Raw genomic sequence first — 26,815 nt, forward strand, 5'->3', positions numbered from 1 at the left:
TTTCCCTCCTTTGTTTTCTCTTCCCCTTCCTTTCACTTCTCTTTCACTTGGAGATATATTTAGTTTCAAGTCACAGGTCTGCCACTCTCTAGGTGAGTGACAATTAGCAAGTCCCTTGAGCCTCAGTTTCCCACTTTGTAGATGGAGGAAGTTGAATTAGATGAATGACTCACATTTATACTAGCTTTGTGACGTCAGTGTTTCTGAGACTATTTCCTTAGCCTTAAAGTGAGATCATATGATACTTACACTACACCCTGAGAGCTTGTACTCTTTGTATCTCCAGTGCCTAGCACAGTTCCTGACACATAGTAGGTACTAAATAAATGCTTGTTGATTGATTGATGGTATTGCTGTGAGGAGAGCATTTTGGTCAGTCTCAAAGAGTCAATTTTGGACAGTTAGGTGCCAACAGTGAATAGAGTCAGGAAGACCTGAGTTCAAATCCAATTTCAGACACTTATTGGTGGGTGACCCTGGGCAAGTCACTTAACCCTGTTTGCTTCAGTTCCTCACCTGTAAAATGAGCTGGAGAAAAAAATGGCAAACCACTACAGTCTCTTTGCCAAGAAAACCCCAAATAGGGTCATAAAGAGTCGGACCCAGCTGAAACGACTGAATCACAAAGAGTTTATATACACAAATGTGAACTGTTACCATTATGTTACAGTTTAAAGTTTCCTCTCAATTGCCCTGCAAAGTAGGCACTGCAAGAGTTAGGAGCGATGAGATAAGGCAAGTAGAGTCCTTTGTAACTTTAACAAATATAAATACCTACTGTTTTGATACCCAATTAGTGTTAAAATTATGACATTGTAAGCATCAAAGAACCAAATACTCAAAGATTCAAGTCCTGGGTCATATTTCTAATCTCTTTAAAATTATTCTCCACTAAAGTTCTTCCTCATAAAGTTTCTTCTTGGCCAATGAGAAAAATGCTGATGCTAGAGTCAGAAGATTTGGATCCAAATTTTGCCTGGGATGAATTCTACCTTTGTGACCTTGGGCAAGTCTTTTATCCTTCTGTGCCTCAAATTTGTCATCTGTAAAAATGAGGGAAGTTGAACTAGATGACCTCTGAGACCCTTAAAAACTCTAATCCTGTGATCCTACTATCTTGGCACAGAGATGACCCTGCATTTGAGAGCTCCATGCGAGTGAAGAACAAGTTCTGGCCTGGCTGGAAATTGCTTCAAGCACTACTTGGTGATAGGCAGTATGCCTGTCATCCAGCCCATTGGGAGAGGCCAATCCTCATGTTGATGAGTTTGGGGGCCATAACACCTCTCAAACATCATCTATTAGGTTGTAGAGAGGTTGTCATCCACATTGGTGGAAGGTGTTGCCACCCCCATGAAATTACACATCCTTGACATGTTGAAATGAATATTGCCGGTGTTCTTCTTTTTGGTGGGGGGCGGCGGGGCTGAAGTTCTTCTGAACAATTTAGACTCATACAATGCTAGAGCTGAGAGAGACTCTAAACATCATCTTTGTGTTTCCCCTCATGCTCACAAGTTGAGGAAATGGAAGCCTTCAAAGAGAAAGTAATTTGCCCAAGGTCACATAACTAATAAGTTATAGAGCTAGTATTTGAACCCAGGTTTTCCAACTCTAAATCCAATGATCTTTTAATTATACCATTTGACCCATTCCAGTTTCATAGACTTGGAGTTAGAAGGATGCTGAAAGTTCATCTAATTAACCCCCTCATTTTATAGATGAGGAAACTGAGGCCCAGGGAGATAAACTGGTAATAAGTAGCAGAACCGGTATTTGAATCCTGGTCCTGTGATTCCTAATCTAGGTTCTTTCTATTCCAACATAATGCTACCCTAAACCCATAGATCTGATTTTTCTGGTTATGTTAAGCCTTGAAGAACAGAAAGCTTAGGGCCTAGACCAAGAGAATAGCTATGATTCCTATTGAAGGTATGTCCCATTCTAATGCCCTAGTTTCTACATTCTGCATTAAGTGAAGGAAGGCACGAAAGGTACCTGTTTTTTTCAGGGTGTTTATGGAGATTTATCAAAATTCATTGGGCTTTGAGGGCATACAATAAGAGTATACAAAGATCTAAGTTGATTCTGTATGTAAAGCACTTTGTAAACAGCGGAACATTAAGTAAATGTGGCATATGTTTGATGATGGAGCATAGTTTCATTGCCAATGTCCTAGTTTCACTAAGAATCAGTGATTTTGTAATTTCTCTCCTTGGTTATCCTTGCCTAGCCCATCAGGGAGACGAGTTTGCGGTTGAGTACAAAGTCATCAATCCCAAAGCCATCACTATGGGTCAGCTGTATGGTTGCTTTGACCCAGTGAGTCACGAGTGGACTGATGGGGTCCTCGCCACCTCCTTTCGAGAGCAAGCATCATCAGTGACGGACGACCGGAAGTGGATTATATTTGATGGCCCAGTGGATGCCGTCTGGATTGAAAATATGAACACTGTGCTGGATGACAATAAGAAGGTAGTTCTTAGATCTGGTAATGCTTTAATACTGTTGGGAAATTAAATCTTCTTCGTTAGTGTGAATGATATACACTTTTGTATATTATCCACTTGTCACACTAAAAGTTAATGCCCACTCTCCAAAAAAAAAAAAAAAGCTAATGCTCACAGTGGGTAAGAACAAAGAGGAAATTAACAAATTAAGCTTGTTCGATGTCTGTTCCCTAAGCCAAGCATTTTAAAAGTATTTCCATCTATCTTTTATGCTAGCCACATATGGATGGCAGCAGCTGTCCCAGGGTCCAGCACTGCTGGACACAGTTTGTGGGGTTCGTTAAGGTACTTGTCATGAAAGGCAGTCTATAGAAGCAAGGTAAATGTGTTGACAGAGAAAGTCAAGGAATTGAAACCAAGTTAAGGCTGGGTTCCAAGGTATGTTTCAAGGGGGAGTGAGTGAAATAGCTATCACTCAATGTTTTATTGCCCTTCTATGCACACCCTGTCTAGCCTGGCCCCTACTTCTGGAAATCTGTGCTGCAGCTGTGGTTGTGCTAGGCTTATCTCCTTAAAGGTTGATGTTTGCCTCTCATGAATCAGTCTCAGAAAATACGTTCATGTGTGGAAACTTCTGATCAAAGCAGGAGGCCTCATTGTAACAAATGGCTGCTTTGCAGAAGCCTCTAATCAAAGCAGAAGGCCTTACTGTAAGAAGATTGAGACTAGAAATGTAAATAACATTGAGTAAATATCCTGCGTCTCCTTACCTGCTTGAGAACATTCGCCAAAAGACCGGAACACAGTCACATCTATTTTATTAGCCTGAATATCTGGAGATGACACAAAAAAATGGATTTATTTGCATTTGTCCAACCAGGGTTAGGATTTATTCCTCAAGAGATATGCGGCGATGCGGAGAACTTTGGTATAGGGCATGTGATAGTGAATCATAGATTTACAGAATGTTTTAGCTCAAAAGGATCTCAGGTATACTGACAATCCACACCCTCATTTTAAGGATGAGTAAACTGGCCCCAAAGTGTTCAGTGGCATGCTAGCAGCTAGCGTCAGGACTAGTGACAGAAAACAGTCCTCTTAGCTCCCAGGCCAGTGTTGTTTCCGCTACAATTCAATTCAATATAACAAGCACTTATTAAGTGCCTACTGTGTTCAAGGCACTACGTTAGGGGCTGAAGAAGCAAAGACCAGAACAAGAGAGTTCGCACCACGAAGGAGCTTACTCTACTCGCTAATGAGTAATCAGTCAGCTCACTATTGTTGTTTTCCGATTACCAACAACACATTCTTCATTTTTCTCCTGTCCAGCAATACACTTACACATCATTTTCTTCATGGTGCATATATGTATGTGTACGTATATGTACATGGGGTTTTGTGTTATCTTTTTACAATTCAAATCTGACCCCTAGTTTTCCTTCATTGTGTACTTTCATGGCTTCAAAATGACTGTTCTGAGTTTCTTCCAGAGGGCCCCTTTTTACTCCCAAATTACAAAATATGCAGAACAGGCTTAGTTAAGACTGAATGGTCATGTTGCCTCATAATGAATGAATAATGTTTGAAAATGATAACAAGAGCTAACATTTACATGGCACTTAATATGTGTCAGGCACTGTATTCAATGCTTCATAATGATCATCCCATTTGAGCCTCCCATCAACCCTACGAGATACATACTATTGTTACCCCATTTTACAGATGAAGAAACTGAGGCAAACAGATGAAGTGGATTGCCAGGGGCGTCACATAGCTAAGTGTCTGGAGCAGGATTTGAACTCAAGTCTTCCTGACTATAGGCCCAGTACTCTCTCCCTTACTCCATCTTGCTACCCCCCTTTTATTCCCAAATTACAGTGAGTAGAACAGTCTTAATTAGATCTAAATGGCAGTGTTGCATCATAACTAAATGAATGATGTTTAATCCATAGGATGTTAGCACTGGAAAGGAGCCCTCACTTTATAGCTGTGGAGAACAGTGAGCCTGGAGAAGTTCTGGCCTCACCTTCAGTCACACAAATTAGTCTTGGGTTGTGTAGGAGCATTGGAAGAATCCACCACAATGTGAACTCATGTCCCATATTGGCCATGTTGGACCCGGAAAGAGGCACATTTCTATTTGCCCTTCACAAGTTTCTACCTAAAAATCCATTCTCACTCACACACTTTGGGCAACTGGTGCTTTATGAGTAGGCACAAGGGAGGGTGTCAGGCACTCAAACTCCATTCCACAAATCCTTAAGGAACAACGAGGTGCATTTAAAGCCTTTCACAACCTGGATCCAACTTGCTTTTCCAGACTTACAGCTTCATTCCCTTCATGTACTTTCCCGTCCAGCCAAACTGGCCTCCATGCTTCCCTTCACTCAAGACATTCTATCCCCAGGCTCCATGCCTAAGGTGCAATCCTTCTTCTGTTCTCCCTCTATAAAACCCTAGTTTCCTTCAAAGCTCAGTGTAAACACCCCCTCCTACATGAGGCCTTTCCAGATTCTCTGAACTACTAGTACTTCCCTCCAAAATTTCCATGCATTCATTTTGCATACGTTTTGTTCGTATGGATTGATTTCATCTATACAAGATGCCCAAAAGTCTTAGTGAATTTTTCAGCTACAGCTAGATGGTAAGAAGAATAGAGCTCTAGGTATGGAGTCAGGAAGACCAGAGTTCTGAGGAAGCACTTAACCTCTGTTTGCTTTAATCCACTGGAGAAGGAAATGGCAAACCACTCCAGGATCTTAACCTAGAAAACCCCATGTACCGTAGGGTCCACAGGGTCATGAAGAGTCAGACATAACAAAACGACAACCACAAAAGACTTTTGGGACACTCTGTCCTCAGCTGTGGCCATGTTCTCTCACCATCCCAACCCCATAGAATATAAGCTCCTTGAGGTAAACAGCTGTTTCACTTTCATCTTTGTGTGCCAATGGCACATAGTAGGAGTTTAATAAATGAGAGTAGAGAGGTAGGTCCAAGTTTTACTAAATGCTGAGAGTGATACAAAAAGGGTATATGACAGTTCCTTGCCATCGAGGAATAGTGTAGTTTTTTGGGAAAAAGGTAAAACCTATGCAACTGAAGTAATCCAAACAAAACAAACCAATACACAAGAAAGTGCCAAGTTAGGGCAGAGGGAGAAGACCAGCTGTTGCAATGTTGGCACAAGTAACTAAAATCTGTATCATGGTGATTCAGACGTCTTTGCCAAGTGTGCAAGTGTCTGTGTTTCAAAGCTGTATTGTAGGATGTGGACTGGCTTTGCCCAGAAGCTCTACAAATGGTAAAACAGAACTTAACCCCTTCTTCTTCTTTCTCATTTTCCTTCATCCCTTCTGCCTCCCCTCCCTTGCACTCCCAGCTGTGTTTAATGAGTGGAGAGATCATCCAGATGAGTGCCAAGATGAGTCTGATCTTCGAGCCGGCAGATTTAGAGCAGGCCTCCCCAGCCACTGTCAGCAGGTAGTTGACCAACTAATGGAGCATTAGTCCAAAGCTGGGAGTAGGGGTGGGTAAGTGAGGCAGCCTCCAAGGGCACAACAGAAGGAAGGGGGATGGTTGAGTGATACCCTTTAATATTCATGCTACAAAGTTATTTTTATATAAATGCACGTATTTAATGGCAGCAAATTATCCCTTCCAAGGCATATACTTTTTATTTTATTTTGTCAGATTGAATGTATGATAGCAAAAGCTGTAAGCTTGTGGTGGACAGTAATGCCCAGAGGGTATCGTTTTCAAACCTTGCCTAGGGTACATAAATAAATTGTTTCTTGTTATTGGTTAATCTCAAATAGCAGATAACCCCCAAGTTAATGGCCTTGGAGTGAATTAGCAGCAGCTTACCCCTAACTAATTATATTTTGCTTTGGTGAATCTTAAAATCAGTGTGTATTCCCAGAAAGAACAATAGCAATGGTGGTAAGGAGGCAGGCCAGATGTGCTAGGCTTAAAAACTTGCTATAGAAAATCACCAGCTGATAGTTCACAGAAAAAGCCATTAACCTTCCTTTCTAAATCTAGTGGGTGGTTGTCTATATTTTTGATCTTCTCCCCTCCTCCCCCACCTCTGAAGTGCCTTTCTATTTCCCACTCTAGTGAACCCCTCCCCCATATATCCTCTGGGGCTCCCAATGGGAGAGCCAACGAATGGGACTCAGCACTGTTAAGTAGAACATAACTGACTAGGTCGGGGTGGGGAACCTGCAGCCGTGAGGCCACATGTAGCCTTCTAGGTCCTTGGGGGCAGCCTTTTGACTGAGTCCAAGTTTTACAGAACAAATCCTTTTATTAAGGGGATTTGTTCTGTGAAGTCTGGATTCAGTCAAAGGGCTGCACCAAGGACCTAGAGGACCACATGTGGCCTTGAGGCCACAGGTTCCCAACCCCTGGACTAGGTGATACTCTGTTTATGCTTGGCAGATGTGGGATGATCTACATGGAACCGCACCAACTGGGCTGGAAGCCCTTGAAGGACTCATACATGGAAACACTGCCCCCCAACCTCACTGAAGAGCACACTGAACTGGTGAGATCTCTAGTTTCTCTTCACTAGAATCCCGACAGGAACATCTCAAATCCTGTCTCAGATACTTAGCAACTGTCTGATCCTGGACAAGTCAATTAACCTCTGTCAGCCTCAGTTTCCTTATCTGTAAAATGGAGATAAAAACATAGGGTAGATTGTGAGGATTGAATGAAAACAAACAAATCAATGAATGAATGAATGAATAAATGTAAATATATATGTATATATGTGTGTATGTATATGTGTATATATACATATACATACATATACATGTACATATACATATACATATATATAAAAACATATACATATACATCTTACTTTGGGATGCTAACTATCACTACAAGGCACTGTGTCAGATGCAGAGACAACTAGCCAAACAAACAAAACCAGTCCTTGCCCTCAAGGAGCTTCCATTCTGCTAGTTTCCATTCTTCCAAAGTTTCAGCTTTGCTGTCCCAGATACTTAGAGTCTGGCCATGGTCCATACACAGGGTCCCCAGTGCAGGCCTGGAGAGCATAAGGTGAAGGCCTTTGACGCCTGAAACAACAGTAAGTGGGGGAAAGCTCCCATATTTTCATCAAACCAACCAAAATTCATTTGAAATGCCATTAAAAGGGACTGAAGAGCATCCAGGTTGTACATTTCCACAAGGGAAAAAAAGCAGAGCTAGGCTAATTCTAACAGGCCCATTAATGTCACTGTGTGTCACCCAGCCAGCCTTCTACAGAAGCTGTGTTTCAGGACTTCATTTTTATTGCTTGTTGAGAATTTGGAACATGGGGGAGGGATGCTTTGCTTCTGTTATTGCATCTCCAATGCCTGGCATGGGGGTGGTACATGGCAAGTACTTATTTTAAATACTTATTGACTGATTAATTGATTTTCCCATAAACACAATACTAAGAATCAGGGGTTCTTAACCTGGGAGTCATGAACTTTAAAAAAAAAGGATTTTGCTAATTACATTTCAATAGAAGTCTTTCCTTGCCTCTTTTGTATCCCCAGCACATAGCAGATGCCTAGAACATAGTAGGTACTTAACAAAATGTTATTGATTTACTCACTTCATAATCTTAGTATTTTATCTTATGCATTTAAAAACATTCCTCTTAGAAGGCATCCACAGGCTTCCTCAGACTGTCAAAGGACCCAGGACGCACACAAAAATTTAAGAACCTCTGCTATAAATGGTGGTTAGATTCTCAGGATAGCCCATAAATATCTGTTTAGCTCATAAGATAGCTGTACTTCAGAACTAATAATAGCTCTGAGTCTTGGGCCTAGAAGCCTTATAAGACCCCAATCCCAAATCCTTTTCAGACAGTGGAAGGAGAAGACAGGGCTAAAAGGGGAGATTGGGCAGTGGGGGAAGGGGAGCAGGCCTTAATGGCCTGGGAACTTTCTGTAGCATTGTGGAGTGGGGAGAAGTCCTACGGTAAGGTGCTAGCTGGGTATAGTCATTCATAGTTATGGGTATTTAACCAGTGAAAAGTTCATAGGTCAAAAACTTCCTGAATTACTGCTGGCTTCTCCTTCCAGGGAAGTGCAGAGTATTCCAGGAGATTTGACCATCTTCAGAAAGATCCAGACTCCTACCTTTGTTAACATCTCCTAACTATATGAATTTACATTTTTAGGTTAACGACATGTTCATGTGGCTAGTCCAGCCATCCTTAGAATTTGTCCGTCTCCACTGTAAATGTGTGGTCCAGACATCGCCCATCCATCTTGCCTACTCCATGATGAAGCTATACAGCTGTCTGTTTGGTAAATGTCGGTCTCAGTCCCTAATGCATTCAGAGTCAGTGTGGTCTGGTATTTCTGCTCTGCCCTGCCCCCTTCACCCTTTCCTGAGAAACAGCTTAGAGACCCATGAGATTACTACAGATAAAAAGCCAAATCATAGACAATGTCATTCATACTAGTAAATTGTTGGGTTTTTCTTTGAACAAACAAACCAAAAACCTCATTTCATTGATATTTGTGGCATCATAAAGTAGGAAGAATGGGCAGCTAGGTGGCACAGTGGATAGAGTGCAGGGCCTTAAGTCAGGAAGATTCATCTTCCTGAGTTCAAATCTAGCCATAGACACTTACTAGCTTTGTGACCATGGGCAAGTCACTTAACCTTGTTTGCCTTAGTTCCTTATCTGTAAAAATGAGCTGGAAAAGGAAATGGCAAAGCACTCCAGTATCTTTGCCAAGAAAACCTCAGATGGAGTCATGTGACTAAACAGCCACAACAAAAGAGCAGGAAAACCATTGGCCGTGGAGTCAGAGGAATGGAGTTGAAGTCTTTCTTACCTTTGAACTTCTTACCTGAGTGATCTTGGGCAAGTCATTTAATTTCTTTGGGACTCAGTTTCTTCAGCTATAAAATAAAGGACTTGGACTGGACAGCCTCTGATGGGGCCTTTCCATGTCACTATCTGGGTATACCACTGTTATTTCTGAATATATTCTTCCCTACTCTCTTAGTCAGCAAACCATCTTTTCCAACAAAGGTTATAAATCAATCATTGTGCTGTAGTGTTAACCTTGGTTCAGCTTTCAACAGCCTCGGTGATTTGGAGCAAGACACATGGTGTTTCCAGTCAGGCCTCAGAGCTCCTCATGAACACCATTAGATCAGATAGATGTTGAGGGGATGAAAGGAAATACTAAATATGGAAGAACCTTAAAAACAAAGACTGGAAAAATGTGAAATTTAGACACGCTCATTTCATGAAAACTTACCACTATTCAAAACAGCCCAGATTCATGGAAAGCGTAAGTAAGGTGTGATTATATGAACTATAAGAAGATTAGATTAGTCCTAGGAACTTTTAAGTAGGGAGCCCCTCTAATGCATTTAAGTAGTTCATTAATCTCACTCAATCCATTGAAATCTGTTAAATGTAACCTAAGATAGTTACTTCACTACTGCAGGGATGTGGGATTTTGTCTGATTTTATCCACTAAAATAAACTGAAACTTCTCTAGGTTTTAGTTGATGGTCTTCATGAATTGTCATATTGGGAAAATTCACCAACCTATCTGAAAATGAGCCTCTCTGAGTTTAGCTAGGCTGGTCTTTGGATGATGGGCTGTTACTAGATTTGTCTTCAGGATCTTGCCATCTTGACAGGACCTGACAGATTTGGCATTCCATGGATATATCCTTCAAGAACCCAGGGTCATCACTCCATGAGGAGGCATCAGAGTAGGCCTTTAGTGGACAGAAGACATATATCCATTTGAAAAGTTTGATTAGCTGCCATTTTGTTACAAGATGGTGGACCGGAGCATGCATCAAACTTAAGTTAATGTCTTGATAGTGTCTAGTCTTCCAAATTCTCTTAAATTAGTCAACTTTTCAAGCTATTTTGGAGCAAGAAGACTGACAAATCCAAAATGCTGAGTTGAGTTGGAACATTTCATTTCATTTAGTCCAATGCGATTCAATTTTTAAAAACTCAGTATACACACTACTTTTAAGAACACACTCAATGTTGACTAAGCTTGTTCCTTTTCCCAGAAACCCTGGTGTCCCAGGGTCTCAGGCTTCTCATTTTGGCCACTTTTTCAGCTGTTAATCTTCTCATGACTTTCAGAAATGTTAGGAGAAAGACAGGCTTGTGGTGCCACTGTGGTTCTGAAGTTCTGGGTTATTCTTTTTCAGATGAAATCAGAGAAGTGAATGACCCAGAATATGAAGGAGAAAACTTGACGAGCCAGCAGATATTCCTCTGGCTTCAAGGCCTCTTCCTCTTTTCTCTGGTGTGGACAGTGGCAGGGACCATCAATGCGGACAGCAGAAAGAAATTTGATGTTTTTTTCCGCAACCTGCTGATGGGCACAGACAACAGCAACCCTCGTCCCAAAAGCGTCAAAATCACCAAAAATAACATATTCCCAGAAAAAGGTAACCTGTTTATTGATCTCTACTAGTTTGGACAAGAGAACAAGGATTCGTTGGAGGTTTCAGGAAACATAAAAAAGTAAGGTACAATCAGTGTAATAATCCCAAAGTAGGTGGAGGGAGAAGGTTTCATGCCAATGGGTGGTATCTCCTCTGAATGACAGCCCCACATGGGGGAAAAATGATGAGATAAAATGAAATGGAAATCAAGGATAACCTTCCAGGCTCTTTTTCTAGATCCCTCCAACATATATTCTCAGGGTGAAAGATCTGACCTGAACTCAAATAAAGTTGATTTCTGGGTCTGTCATGAGATCAGATTTGGGAGCTACTTTATGAAATGCTTCTGTCAAATGCAAGGAGAAGTAGTGGGGGACTGGGACATGGCAGAGGTGTCACTGGAAGTACAACTGAATACCTTCAAGGTTAGGTACTCCTTAGCTCACACAGTTTCCCCATTTGGGATCCCCACACGGATGTGGAGCACTGATAAATTTTGCTGGGGCAAAATGGGCAGTCACTCTACAGAGCCTGCTGCATCTGTTGAACAAGAGCTTACCTTGGTTTTTTCACCAGCCAATGATTTTCCTGTGATCTTAGGCCATTGACTTATTATCTCCTCCGATGACTCTTACTTCTCTCTACAGATGAAGGGGAAGCAATCCTTTTAGGTCCTGAGGTTGCACATCTGGTTGCTTTTTAAAAGATTTACCTAGGCCAGAAGTACTTAACCTTCTTTCATCATGGACCCCTGAAGAAGTCCGATGAAGCCTATAGACCCTTTCTCAGATGGTTTTTAGATATATAAAATGAAATACATAGGGTTACAGAGGAAACCAATTCTATTGAAATAAAGATGAGATATAATTTTTTTGCCATTCAAGTTCATAGACCCCCTTTATAATCTATCCTTAAGGGTCCTGGACCCCAGGTCAAGAACCTCTGCTCTAGGTGCTGGGATGGACACACAACCCAAGAGGGATGAATGATAGCAGTCCTAATGGATCAACGGCTGGTCCAGGAATAGTATAGAACACACACACACATATATATATGCCACTTTGTGCAGAGTCAGCAGTGTTTTTTCTGACCTGTGACCTTCCCCTAATAAGCCCCAGATGGGTTTGTTTCTTCATTGACAAATACAAGAGAATCAGCCCTTTTAAAGCTCCCATTGGGCTTTATCATAGAATCTAGAGCTGAAAGGGACCAGTGGTGTCAATCACTTGCAGGTATTATGTGACCCATCACACTCCTGAGTGCAGCCAGAACCAGACTAAAATGTAATCAGGAAATATTTAACAAAATAAATTAATAAAAAAGAAATATACAAACGTGATTTTCTAAGTCAATATACTGTATGAAGAGATCTTTATGTATGGCTTAGTGGCCCCTGTTTCTATTTGTGTTTGACTCCACTGGTCTAGCCTGTCCCCTCCCTTGTACAGAGGAAAAAGCAGGCCCTGAGTGACCGGTCCAGGGTATCATGCATACGATAAATAGCAGAACTGGAAATCAAACTGACCTACTGACCCTGGAGCCAGGACTCTTTCATTAGTTCCCATGGCTTCTAACAAGGGAGTTAGATGTGATGAATATACACTTTGATCCTTATGTATTCTAATGGTCTTCTCTACTTCCTTGGCCTAGGGAGCATCTATGACTTTTATTTCCTAAAGCATGGCAGTGGACAGTGGAATTTGTGGACAGACTACATCACCAAGGAAGAACAAATAATCCCAGCTACTGCAAAGGTAAGAAGGGAGCTAATTTTCATGGGCATTCTAACTTGGAGATTTTGGAAAAACCTTTCAAGATGAACAGATAATCTCATGTAGCAATTTCAGTGCTATAAATCAGCATGATTAAGTATTCTCTCTGTACCATCTTGGGCTAGGAGGGATCTTCAAGTGGTACCTCTCTGCAGCAAGGCTGTATCAAAACCAGTCCAGCCAAAAAGGTATCTGCTTTTTCCTAGAGAAAAATCCTGGAGGATGATTTCCTATTACCTAATAGACATTAGTAAAGACCTAGTTAAGCAGAATACTGAGGGAAAGGGAGGAAAGAGGTTTGTTTAATAAGATATTCTACTTTTTTTGGTCTTAATCATTTTTGAAAATGTTTCTAAAATGTCTATTTCCCTGCCTCAGTAAGCAGAGTCTAGTGAATATAGCCAAATCTTTGCGGTTGACTGAGGACCTTTAAACGCTTCAGGACCGTCATTTTGGATCATAGATAAAGAGTTTGAAGGGACCTCAGAAGCCATCTAGTTTAACCACATCATTTTATAGATGAGAAAACCAAGGTCAAAGAGTGATGCCCAAGGTCACACAGGTGGCAAATAGCAGAATAGGAATCTGAACCCAGATACTCTGTGTCTAGGATCAGGGCTCTTTTCACTGTGCCATGTTGATATCTAGAACTGTGAATGGCAGTAGAGAAAGGGACGTGAGATTGTGATGAATTCATTCTTTGCCTGGGATACACTCCAGTTCTGGCTATGTGGGAAGTGGGTGTGTCCCAGCCAGTTCATGTGTTTTAAATATATCCCCACTATTGGTTTATTTCCCATGATTTCCCTTTTTGTCCTAAAAGGTATGTGTTGAATTTGTACATGGAAGTTTTCTGGATGAAGACTGCCCACTAGTTTGGGCAACATTTGAACATTTGTTTTTTGTTTTAATCTCATCACATAATTATCCGAGCCTCCAGAATTTACATAAAATCAAGCTCATTGAGAATTCTTAGTATTCCTTGTATCGAATCCCACGCCTCCCAAACCACAGCTTTGTCTCCATAATATAAAATCATCTCCTTGGCCTCATCATGGAAGACAGTACTTTTTTAAAGTGCTCTTAAGGCCCTTTGTTTTTTAATTCAGTCATTACTGGATATAACACCTCCAGCCTCACCCCCATCCCAACTCTCCCTCATACAAAGAAAAACAGTTAAGCAAAACCAAATGACAGTGACGGCATCCAACAATCAGCATATGCAATGTTCTGTATCAGTAGCTCCCCACCTCTCTACTAAGCAAGGATACTTTCAAGGTCTCTCTTAAGAACTTTAAAATTGATTGTGTAACGTGGGAGACTGTATTGGCAATCAAGATGGGCTCTTAGCACTTATTCAACCAAGTGCCCTTGAAGAGTTTGACCTTTGTTTCCTTGATTAAATTAGGAGTCCTTGATGAACCTCCTTGCCTCAAGGGAAAGCCTAGTTTACATGGATTTGAGTGACATTTTTGTGACATCAGAGGCTTTTAGACCATGTGGGTTTAAGTCGCATTTTTGTGACTATTTTAGGTCACGTGGGTGAGTCCCATGTGTGACTCACCTTTGACCCTGAACAGGATATATAAAACCAGGGGTTGGCTTTCTTTTTTTCAGAGCTCTGAGCTGCAGCAGGAGTGGTGCGTAAATCTAGGCCAGCCGTTATCATTAGCTCCCTGGCTTTGATGTTGATGCTTCTCTGATAACTGTATATTTTGATTTTGTCATACAAAAATCTGTCTGTTGATTCATGTTTATTTGCTCTGTTTTTATTTGTTCTGAAGCTCAGGGTGCTGGCTTTTCCCCCTGAGCTGAGTAAATGATATTTGTATGTTGGATTAAAGTAAGATTGCTAACTACTTAATGTTGCTTTCCTTAGTAAAGCAGATCAAAAGAACCCCCACAGCGGCCGCTAGCCGAATTATTGAAACAGAGGCACTGGCACAGGATGGCCCAGCACGATGTGCCCTCATCAGAGAAGGTGCTGTGATCTTTGAGCAAAACAGAATTGAAGTAGTGTAAAAGAAACATCAGATGCGCAAATTTAGAGACTCCACCCCAAATCTTCACATAGAAAGCATTGCAGTGGTCTGATCAGTCACAGTCAGACACACTGTAACTTGCCTCTAACATATTGTTGTCATTTTGGTCCTCTTCGAGAATGAAGGACAACCACCAACCAGGCAAGCAGAGGGAGGCACCATCTGTTCTAAGGGACCAAGGTTGGTCATTACAATCACTCAGGAGTGTGGCACGTAGCAGACACAGTAAGATGACACATTCTGAAATTCCAGTCCTCAGAGTGACCTAAAAGGATCGCTTCGGTGGTCTACGTAGTGACTTTTTTGGGCATCAGGGTTTATACTATGACACGACAGTCTCCATTTAACTCATGCCATAATTTGGCACTTGCCTAACTTTCCAGACTCATTTCACATCACTCCCTTATAATGAACTCACCATTTCCAGGCAAACTGGCCTACTGGCTATTCCACACACTTGACATAGCATCTCTCTCTGTGTCTTTGCATAGACCATCTCCCAGGCCGGGATCTTACCTCATCTCCTCCCCTCCCCCTCCCAAGGGTTCATCACAGGCATCCCATCCTACAGAGAGTCGTTTCTAACATACTCCTCCCCTTGGTTGTTACTGCTCTCTCCCTCTCGAAATGATTTGCATGTTGTTATCTGTGACTGAGTTATATCTTTAAGCAATCAACAAACCTTTATTAAGCCCTTATCATGTGCCAGGCACTGTGCTAGGTCCTGGGTAATACCAAGACAAAAGGGAAGCAGCCCCTTCCTTCAAGCTGCTCACAAGCAGGTGGAACAGTGGATGGAGTCCTGGACCTGGAGTCAGGAAGGTCCGAGTTCAAATCCACCATAAGATGGATTTACTGTATGACCCTGGGCAAGTCACTTTGCCTCTACGTGCCTCAGTTCCTCTTTGGTATAATGGGGATAAAAGGACCTAATCATAACAGCACCTAGGATTGTTGTAGGATGATATTTATAAAGCACTTCACAAATGTTTAAAGTGTTATATTAATGCTAGCTAGTGCTATTACTATTATTAAATCCTAACAGGAAAAATGTGTATGCATATGAGTAAATATAAACTATAGAGAAAATGAATACACATAATTTGGGAGGGAGGGGTAACCCTTTCCAAGTCATACCCTCTAACCATAGATGTCCCAAAGGGCTCTGTCCTGGGCCCTCTTCTCTTCTCCCTCTATATCACTTCACTTGGTGAGCTCATCAGCTCCCATGGATTTAATTTTCTATCTCTACACGGATGATTGTCAGATCTACCTTTCCAGCCCCAAATTCTCTGCTGACCTCCACATCTGCATCTTGGGCTACTGCTTTTCAGATATCTTGAACTGCATGTCCAGTAGACATTTTCAAATCAACAAGTCATAGTGGAACATGTTGTCTTTCCCCCAAACCTCTCCCCCTTCCAAACTTCCCAGCCTCCCAGCCCCCTAGGTTTGCAGCCCAGGAGTTGTCCTGGACTCTCACTCCCTCACTGTCTCTCTCAGTTCCCATATCCAAGCTGTTGCCTTTGCAACATCTCTCCAATATACCCCCTTCTCTCCTCTGACAGTGATACTGCTGGTACAGGATGACTGCAAGAGCCTGTTGGTGAGCTAGCCTGCCTTAAGTCTCTCCTCACTCCAATCCGTCCTCCATTCAGGTGTGTTTCAACAATCCGGCTCGCAGCTGCTGTGGGGGTGTAAGATCCACCAACAGCCAGCACCCAGAAAGCTGCCAGCACGCTGCAAAAGCACAGGTTCTTTTGATCTGCTTTAATAAGGAAAGCAAGGTTAAAGGGGTTGACAAGCTTACTTTAATTCAGCGTACAAATATCATTCACTTGGTTTAGGGGGAAAAGCCAGCACCCTGAACTTCAAGGCAAATTACAAACAAATTACAAACATCAACAGACAGACCAAATACAGATTCATAGTTACCAACATCTAGGTTCAGCCCGGGAGCTCAGAACAAGGGATGGCCCAGAGTCATGCCCACCACCACTGCTGTGGGTAAGAACTCCAAAGAAGAGAAGGCCAACCCCTGGTTTTATATCTTTTTCAGCATCAGGGGTGAGTCACACATTCGACTCACCCACATGACCTAGAATCGTCACAAAGAGGCGACTTAAACCCACGTGGTCTAAGAGCCTCTGATGTCCCAAACCTATCACTCAAACTCACGTGTAAAACTAGGCCCTCCCCTGAGTTAGCCCCACCTTGGGCCCCACCTTAGTTACCAATCCACACCCACATAGGTTAGGTTAACACCTAATAGGGGTTAGAGCAAACAAAAGCCAAACTCTTCAAGGGCACTTGTTGAACTAAGTGCTAAGGAGCCCATTTTGCTTACCAACACAAGATGCCAAAGTGATTTTCCTAAATTTAGGTTTAGCCACATTGCCCTCCTACCCAATAAATTCCATTGGTTCCTATCACTTCCAGATTCAAATACAAAGCCCTCTGTTTGATATTAAAAGCCCTTCATGAACAACTCCATCCCCTTTCCATGTTCTTACATCTTACTACATGCCATACATTCTGCAGCTCTGGGCATTTTCTCTGGCTGTCCTCCAAGCCTGGAATGCCTTCCCTCCTCATCTCCACTTCCTGCCTTCCCGGGTTTCCTTCAAGGCCCAACTAAAATCCCATCTTTACAGGAAGCCTTTCCCAATTCCTTTTAATTCTTGTACCTTCCCTCTGTTGATTATTTCCTATTTACCCTGTTTATAGCTTGTCACTATGCATTTGTTCCTTGTCTCCTCCATTAGATTGTAAGCTCCTTGAGAGCAGGAGCTATCTTTTGCTTCTTTTTGTAACCCCAGCATAGTGTCTTGAACATAGAAGGCACTTAATAAGTGTTCATTGACCGACTCATTGATTGACTAGCTACAAAAGGAGAGATGCAGATCAGGAAATGTCCCATATAGTCAGTGGCACTTGAGCCCAGCTTTGAACGAAGCAAGGGATTCTAAAAAGTAGACTGTAAGCTTCTCAAGGCCAGATATGCTCATGTTTGTCTTTGTGTTACTGGAGCCTAATATAACACCTTGAACCTGGTAGAGACTTTTAAATTATTTGCTGAATTTAATAAATTTAAAAAAATTACTTTGCTCCAAAGGACTCACAAGGTAGAGAGATATCTACATCCAGAGAAAGAACTATGGAGACTGAATGCAGATTGAGGCACACTGTTCGCACTCCTTTTTTTTCTTTTGTTTTTTTTTCTCTCTTTTGTTTTTGTTTCTTTTTTGGTTTTGTTTCTTCTTTCTCATGATTTATTCCATTGGTCATAATTCTTCTTTACAACTTGACTATTGTGTAAATAAGTTCAATGTGAAGTTATATGTAGAAAATATATCGGATTCCATGCTGTCTTGGGGAGGGAGGGGAAGAAAATCTGGAACTCAGGTTCATGCAGAACTGAGTGTTATAAACTAAAAATAAAAAAGCTTAATAAAAAAATTTAAAGAAATTACTTTAATGTTGATTTTAAAAGACTTTGCTTCAAAGAGACATCATTGAAAGCAATAGCACACATACCATTCCTTATGGGGAGATTATAGAATATTTAGAGTCTGAAGGTACCTTAAATATCACTTGTTCCAACTCCCTTGCTCTACAGATGAGGAAATTAAGGCCTATAGAAATGATGTGATTTGCCTGAGGTCATTAAAGTAGTAAGTAGCAGAACTGAGATTATTGGAATCAATATCCAGATTCTCAATCTGGAATTTTTTCTATCATAATTCATGGGCTCCCTAAAACAGTGATTGGGAGAACAGGTGTTGGGGAGGTGACAGATGGAATTCTCTCACTCTGATCTATGATCTGAGAAAGGTAGATTACCACTTGTAGAGCGGAATAAGTGCTCTGGGCTGGAAGGAGATGAGTGTCCTCTCCTGGCTGTCATTGACTCATGGCATATTTTCTGAGATGTTCCTTGACTTCTCCAGTTTTCAGCTCTACAAAATGGGGAGAGTAAAATGACTAACTCTCTGGAGAGGTTGTAGGACATAACATCAACGAAAGTGTACTGAGGCTTTGGGAGAAAGACACTAGAAGGAGGAAAGTGAACATTGGCAATGATGATGACCTGGGGCAGCGAGGTTACTCATTGATAGAGCACAGATCTGGAGTCAGGGAAGACCTGAATTCCAATCTAGCCCCAGCCATTTACTAGCTGGACACGTTCAGGAACCTCTGTCTGCTTCAGTTTTCTCATCTGCAAACTGAGGACAATAATAGGTTATTGCGAGGATGCTTTGGCCAGCATTGAAGGACCATATGAACTGTAGCTATTACTATACATAACGTGCAGTTTTTTCACCTTCTGATTCTGTTCTAGAAACCCTGAGCCTGCCTTCTCCTGACATCTGCTTTTCCATATACCCGTCTTTGCAATCCGCTTCCACTCTGAGGCCAACAACCCCGGGCCTTGGGAGAGCCCGAAGACCTAACCTTTCTATGTTTAGCACTGAGGTTTGCCTTTTCTCTGACTTCCCAACAGGTTTCTGAACTCATTATCCCAACCATGGAAACAGCTCGGCAGTCCTTCTTCCTGAGGGTCTACCTGAACCATGGGATCCCCATGCTCTTTGTGGGCCCTACAGGAACTGGCAAGTCAGCCATCACAAACGACTTCCTGGTCCACCTGCCCAAGAACTTGTTTTTGCCCAACTGCATCAACTTCTCTGCCAGAACCTCAGCCAATCAGACCCAGGACATTATCATGTCAAAGCTGGATCGGAGAAGGAAAGGTCTCTTTGGCCCACCCGTGGGGAAAAAAGCTGTGGTATTTGTGGGTAAGTTGTCCCTTCCCCTCCCTTCTCTTTCCTTCCATTCTTTTATCAGGCATCTTGAAAAGGAAGTACTTTGGGGCAGCAAGGCGGTACAGTGAGTAGAGCACTGGCCCTAGAGTCAGGAGGACCTGAGTTCAAATGTGGCCTCAGACACTCAACACACTTACAGTTGTGTGACCTTGGGCAAGTCACTTAACCCCAATTGCCTTGTCTTCCCCCCTCAAAAAAATAAAAAAAGGAAGCGCTTCCTTATCAGTGAGGTGACTTGGTGAATAGAATTAAAGACCTAAGAGTCAAGAAAACCTGAGTTCAAACCCAGCCTCAAACAGTAACTAGCTGTGTGACCCAGGGCAAGTCATCTAGTGTTTGTCAACCTGTTTCTTCATCTGTAAAATAAGGATTACCATGGCACCTAACTCACGTTGTTGTGGAGATCCAAAGTAAATATGCATTGAGTGCTTTGCAAACCTTAAAGAATTCTACAAATGCCAGTTGTTGCTTTTTAAATTGTATTATTAGTGCAGCCTCTTGGTAAATAGCTTGTGACCATGGGCCAGATTCCGGTTGTTACTGTCCCTGCCATCATTTCAGTATTTCTCAACAGCAGCAGGGCAGGGCACGGAATTCCTGTGGGAAAGGAGCAAGGATCCTCTGGGTTAAAAGAGATGGCTCCAAGACACCTACTCACTGAAGGAAGTTGTAGCTTTTGCCTGCTTAGAGTGGCATCACATACTCCCAAAAAGGACTATGGATTGTCATTTTCACAACACTCCTTTACGTTCTGTTTGGGGAACTCTGTTCTATGAGGAATTGATGAGAGCCAGTGGAACACAGTAGAAAGAATACTAGAAAAAGTCAGAGAAGCTCAGTTTAAATCCCAGCTCTCTGGGCTTCATCTTCCTCAATTTGGGGGAGCTGGATTAGGGGGCTGTCAAGGAAGAAGCATGGCAGAGTGAGTAGCACTTGGCTTGAAGTTTGGAAGGTTCGAATCCTACCTCAGACATATCCTAGCTCTGGGATATTAACCTCTCTAAGTCTCAATTCCCCATCTGTGGAATGGGGTGATGCACTCCATAGTTTCTGAGGTCTTGGTCTATAATCCTCTGACCTTGTATATAGGTGATGCTCAGTAGGAACCTTATAAATTAGTCAATGCAAATGACGGTGTTAGTACATTCCTACTACATCTGGATCTGGACTTATGTCACACATCTGCACAGCCTCATTTTCTGCAGTATTCATTCAACCACTAATTATTTACTGCCTTGTGTTACCTCAGGGTTTTCTTAAAAAAAAACCCACTTTATATTCATAATGAAATTTAAGCCTGTTTTTTGTTCTTTAGTAAATATAGAGATCAGGGTATCACCATCCTTTTAGAACAAACTTTTAGGTGCCCACTATGTACAAGGCACTGTAAGTGTGTTGGGGATACAAAAGTGAATAAACAATATGGTCTCTTACTTCAAAAGGTCACAATCTAATAGGGGAGACATGAATTACATTAAGAATGTACTATTCACCTTTCATATATTGAGTTTTTTTATGAGTTGAAAAATTTCTGGGGAATCTTGAGAAAGTCAAGTATAAAATGAGGAGATTGGACTAAAGGATCTCTTCCACCTTTAAGTCTATGACCCAATGCATTTATGCCTCCCTGTGGGGACAATATCCATAAAGTATTGGGCTTAGAGTCTGGAAGATCCAAGTTCAAATTCTGCCTCAAATACTTATTAGCTCTGTGACCCTGGACAAGTCATTTACCTTTTGTGTGCCTCAGACAACTTTCCAAGACTTCTTTGCAAAGATTTAGGAAGACTGGTGAAGGTAGTTCCTAGAACCAGTTTCTTACACTGACCAAGTCATAAACCTTTTGCATGTTCTATATGTCTTCCCCAATAGACTATAATCTTCTCGAGAGTGATGACCACATCTAATACTTTTTTGGCTCTCCCACAGAACCTAGCAAAGTGTTGTGCATTCATTCAACAGACATACTAAGTAGTCACTGTGTGCAGAGCACTATGCCAGGCACTAGGGGTAAGGCAGTTTTTATAAGACACAGTACCTGCCCTCATGGAATCTTGTATGGGGCAAAACACAAACTCAGGTAATTAATACAAGTGATCAGAGAGGTGTAAAAGAACATACTATGTGAGGTTTGATTGATTCATTTTGATTACCATTTATTAACATCTTTTGGGGGAGAAAGGCAACCCCTTTAATAACACTAAGTAATCACATTAAAAATGTAGGACACAGGGATCCAAGGGACAAGAACAAATCCCTGGGTCTTTTTCTTTTCATCGTCCTTCTATAACCATGGAACTAAACTGCCCAGTCTGTGCAGAGGGCAAACTAACTGGGCCAGGATTTGAAACGTATACTGGAACACCTGGGATTCTCAGCTGAGGGTCTCTTTGCCCCCTTAGGCAACAGGGAAAGGAAGCACAGAGGCAGAAGGGAGGCATCAGGTCCCCAAACGTACTCCTTGCTCCCTCATTAAAGACTAATTGCTTTCCTCAGATGACCTCAACATGCCGGCCAAAGAGATCTATGGGGCTCAGCCTCCCATCGAACTCCTGAGACAGTGGATCGACCATGGCCACTGGTATGACAAGAAGGACACATCCAGGTTGGACATAGTGGATGTACTATTCGTGTCAGCTATGGGCCCTCCGGGAGGGGGAAGGAACAACATTACAGGTATGTAAAGGACAAAAGGAACAAAAACCAAAATCTAGACATTGTTTCAGCATCAGCAGAGCAATGAGGCTCTCATGTTAACCCAGGGCAGAACAAACTGGCACAGTAGGAATTCGGGTTAGATATAAAGAAGAATTTCACAATGGACAATTATGAGACACTAGGGAACTGATTCCATAGAACTTCAGACTCAGAAGGAACACCAAAAGCTGTCTATACTTGATTAGGAATCCCCTTTACAACAAATTTGACAAGTGGTCCTCTACAAGAAGACCTCCAGTGATAAGGAATCCATGATCTCCTCTAAGTGGCCCATTCTATTTTCTATATAGCTCAAATGGTAAATTATTTCTTTCCATGAAGCCTAAACTTGCCTCTTTGCAATTCTCTCACATTGCTTCTGGCAATGTCTGATCTTCTTCCATGTTGTATCTCTTCAAAGACTTCAAAGCGGATCTCCTTCCCTTCCTCCTCCCCTTTCCTCAATATTCTTTTTTTTTCAAGCTAAACATTTCTAGCCCTTATTATCAGTCCTCATATGGCACAATCGCAAGGAGCTTTGCCATCATGGTTGTCCTCCTCTGGGTACTCTCTGGCGCAATGTCCTCCTTAGACTGTGGTAACTCAGCACTGAGCATGATACTCACATGGGTCTGACCGAGCACAGAGTACAGTGAGACTGTCACCTACGCTGTGCCTCTACTGATGATCACATCAGTATTTTGGCTACAAGGTCACAATATTGAATCATATTGAGCTTGTGGTCCTCATCTTTAAAAAAAAAAAATTGCTTAATAGCTACCATGTCTTGCCTTGTGTTTCTGAGGTTGTTTTTTTTCAATCTAGGTAAGACTTCACATCCCTATAAATTTCATCGTATTCAATTGAACCCATCATTCTAGTTTATCAAGGTGATTTTGGCTCCTTTCGTATTCATTTTAAGTATAAACTCCCTAGCGGTTATTTTTGTTCTGTCCTTTCTAGGACAAAGATCATAGGCACCATAAGTCTAAGGCTAAAAAGAGACAGGTCTTCCAGGCATGGAGGCCAGCTCTTTAGCCACTATAGTTCAAGTCCTGCTTCTGACACATACTGACGCATGACCCTCCTCAAGTCACTTCACTCCTCAGGACTCTAGCTAGTTCTCCAAAGTTGCAGAAGGTCAATTCGGCATTGCTAGAGGAAAATTCTTCCCCCAAAGTACCATACCGTGACAGGTTTGTAAACTGCTGTTCAAACTCTAGTTTCTCCTCATGCCCAGGTGGTGTGTAGTATGCTCTGGTAAGAGTATGGATTTTGTTTCTGCCTCCATTTGTTTTAACTCGAGGACTCTGCACCCTATTTTTTCTCTGCTTTCTCAAATGTCTGCCTACTACAAAATAATAACAATCATAGTAGCAAGCACTCTAGAGTTTACCAAGCAGTCTACAAATATTATCTTACTTAATCTTCACAACGACCTTGGGAGGCAGATGAGGAAACTGAGGCTGATGTGCCAACAATCACCCAGCTAGTGTCTGAGGCTGATTCCAGGTCCTATGTTCTGTCTAGTCATTGCACCACCTAGCTGCCTTATCTTCTTAAATTTTACTCCCCCCAACCCCCACTATCTATCCTCTTCCTTCTGAACGAGGTTTGTCTGTATAATAAAATTCCAGTCATGGATCTTACCCTGCTAAGTATAATTATGAGGTCAAATCTGCGTCCTCAGATTGAGACCCCAGCTAGGAGACGCCAACCTCCACCACTTGGCTCTTCTTCCTCTCATCCATATTGGAAGGATTATCTCTCACCTGTGAATCACTATCATCATTCCCACCTCTTCAGAAAGAGCCTCATATACGTTGCTTAGCTCGAAATGCAGTTATCCTTTCCACATTGTGACTTTCCCCATCATGGTTTTGATATATCACGGGTTGGCATAAGAAATTAAATGGAAACTTGGGGAGAGTTTTGTAGAAGCTGCAATGACATACAAAGGAAAGTTCAAACCCAACCCCTAACCTCCTCAATGTGGAAGGAATAATGGTATTCAATGGTTCTTCTTCCTTTTCTGTGTCACATTCTTCCAGACCCCTCCACAACCTCTTGCCACAGTGGTTCAGGATTCTCCCTCTATCTCTTCAACCATGTTTCTTTTTTATTTTTACATTAGAGCTTTTATTCCGTTATTTTGCATGTTGTTTTGGAAGACTTCATTCTTATTAATAACCTGGAGGGTGGGGAGGTTCCTGAAGCTCCCTTGCTTTCTCTTCTAGTTGGAAGATTGACCTATACCTTTAGAATAGATAACAAAAGATCACTTTATGGCATGAATACAAACATTGCAACCAGTATGTAAATCTTTGCAAAATTCTTCCTGTTATTTATATTTGCTGGAAGTGAGATCCTCAGAGCTTTGTTGTTCTTGCTAGTTAGGTTTCCTGGGGCACTGGATAGCATACTACTTAGGGACTATATGCATCTGTAATGGGTTTTATTTCTCTTGCCTTCTCAATGGAGAAGGAAAAATTTGGAACTGAAAATAAGATAAAATTGAATTATCAACTTACTCATGGAAGTCTTTGGCTTCTGAGGTGCCATTTTCCTTCTTACTTCAACAGTGAGTTGGTGGTCACCCTCCTTCTTTTCTTTTGATTTAGTAATCCCTTGCCTTGCCTTCCCAACTTGTTTTTACCAACTTTCTTCTCCTTATTTTTCTCTGTTCTCCTTGAGGCCTTTTCCCCTTTTATTTCTCTTCTTCCTGTTCTTTTAGGGTACTTCTTCTGCTCTCTTCTTAGGTCTTTCTACTGTTCCTTTTCCTCAAATTCTCTTTTGACTTGATTTCTCCACTTTCTAGCATTTCTTTAGCTCTTCTTTAGTTCATGTCCTTCAAGTTTTTCTCCCCTTTCAACTTCTTTTCAAGAACCTTTTAAATTCCTGTCCCACCACACCAAAAGCAATCTCTGGTCTTTTTTTCTGGGGGGTGGGTGAGGAGGGTTAAGTGACTTGTCCAGGGTTACATAGCTAGTATGTGTCTGAGGTCAGATTTGAACTTGGGTCCTCCTGATTGCAAGGTTGGTGCTCTATCCACTGTACCACATAGCTTCCCTGTTCTTTGGTGTTTTTCACAGTTCAAGAACTCTTCAAATCTCCATGGTTCCTTCTCTTTATTAGCTCAAGTCTTCTCTTGCTCCATCTCCTATATAACTTTCCCTCCTTCAAGCTGGAAGCAGATGGATGGCTTTTAAATAATAGATGACTTGTAAGGTTCCTTCCAAATGCAAGATTCAATATTCTATGCCTTAATGATAGTTTTGTGTGATGTTGTCTGAAAGCAAAGATATGGATCAGATAACCTTTCAGGGCCTTTTCTAGACTTGGGTTAGCACATTGTTAAATACAGGGACAATAAATAGCATTTCAGAGTTTGCATGAGGCAGGATTTCAAATCTTCAGGCTCTGTGGAGTCACGATCTCATGCATATACCAAGAGAAAAAATTGTGGAAATGACCCCTCAGTTAAGACCTCACTATTTTGAGAGAAATCCCCATTTTCAACATGTATTCTTAGAAAGAAGTCAAATATCAGACCCTCCTTTCCATTTGGTGGGAGGGAAAACTGGCTCTGTCATTAGGTCCAGAAGGCAGGTGTGTGTGTGTGTGTGTGTGTGTGTGTGTGTGTGAGTGTTTGTGTGAGTGTGTGTAAGTGTGTCTGTCTGCTTTTCAGGACGCTTTACCCGCCACCTGAATATCATTTCCATCAGTGCTTTTGAGGATGAAATTTTGAGCAGGATTTTCAGCTCTATTGTTGACTGGCACTTTGGGAAAGGGTTTGATGTGCAGTTCTTAAGGTAAGAAAGCCATAGATCCTGAAAGAGATGAGGTGGAGGGCAAATTGTATTCCACATTTTTCACAACATCCATACTGGCTTTGCTGTTTCTCTAAGGCTTGGAAAGATGATGATTCAAGCAACAATGACCATTTACAAAGCTGCAGTGGAGAATTTCCTGCCAACTCCCTCCAAATCTCATTATGTCTTTAATTTACGAGATTTTTCACGAGTTATTCAAGGAGTATTGCTGTGTCCTCATACCCACTTGCAGGTTAGCTTTTGTTTTCATAAATGTCGTCTTAAAAATAACGAAATACTACTGTTAATTATCTGGGATTGAGGCATACCTTTTCTCCAAAGAGTACAATTTTAGGGAAATTAGGTGGCTGACTTTATCAAGTCAACAGAATTCTTTTTCTCTGTGTTTTCTCTTTTCTAGTAGATTCCAAGTGTCTTGAGGGTACACCTCTTTGAATAAATGAATGGATTCTCAGGGTGCTATCAATTATAATTTTATTTGAGATGCAGAACATGCCTTGTGTATATACTATGTCAGATAAGCAAAATTACCAGGAATTACACCTGCCATTTTCAGTATCATTCCTCTTCCATAACCCAGAATTGATGACACCTAGGTGGCTTAGCTAATAGTCAATTAGTATCAAGTCTCACCTCTTCCAGGAGGCCTTCCCAGACTGATCCCCACTATTTTGATCACTGTTTTCATGTACATATTTACTCAGTGCTTAACTTTATATTTTCATTGTCATATATAGTTGA

General features: G+C 41.7%; 1 protein-coding gene across 1 annotated transcript in view; it reads left to right on the forward strand.

Annotated features, from left to right (window-relative positions):
* Positions 1-26,815, forward strand: part of DNAH3 (dynein axonemal heavy chain 3) — a 171,731-nt gene that overhangs the window by 113,881 nt on the left and 31,035 nt on the right. The window contains exons 37-46 of the mRNA XM_036766518.1: positions 2,234-2,475; positions 5,833-5,933; positions 6,894-6,999; positions 8,641-8,770; positions 10,665-10,907; positions 12,555-12,658; positions 19,223-19,517; positions 22,041-22,220; positions 25,930-26,053; positions 26,150-26,306. Coding sequence (XP_036622413.1) covers positions 2,234-2,475; positions 5,833-5,933; positions 6,894-6,999; positions 8,641-8,770; positions 10,665-10,907; positions 12,555-12,658; positions 19,223-19,517; positions 22,041-22,220; positions 25,930-26,053; positions 26,150-26,306 — 1,682 coding nt within the window. The remainder of the gene's footprint in view (positions 1-2,233; positions 2,476-5,832; positions 5,934-6,893; positions 7,000-8,640; positions 8,771-10,664; positions 10,908-12,554; positions 12,659-19,222; positions 19,518-22,040; positions 22,221-25,929; positions 26,054-26,149; positions 26,307-26,815) is intronic.

The sequence above is a fragment of the Trichosurus vulpecula genome, chromosome 1 (assembly GCF_011100635.1).
Source record: "Trichosurus vulpecula isolate mTriVul1 chromosome 1, mTriVul1.pri, whole genome shotgun sequence".
NCBI lineage: Eukaryota > Metazoa > Chordata > Mammalia > Diprotodontia > Phalangeridae > Trichosurus > Trichosurus vulpecula.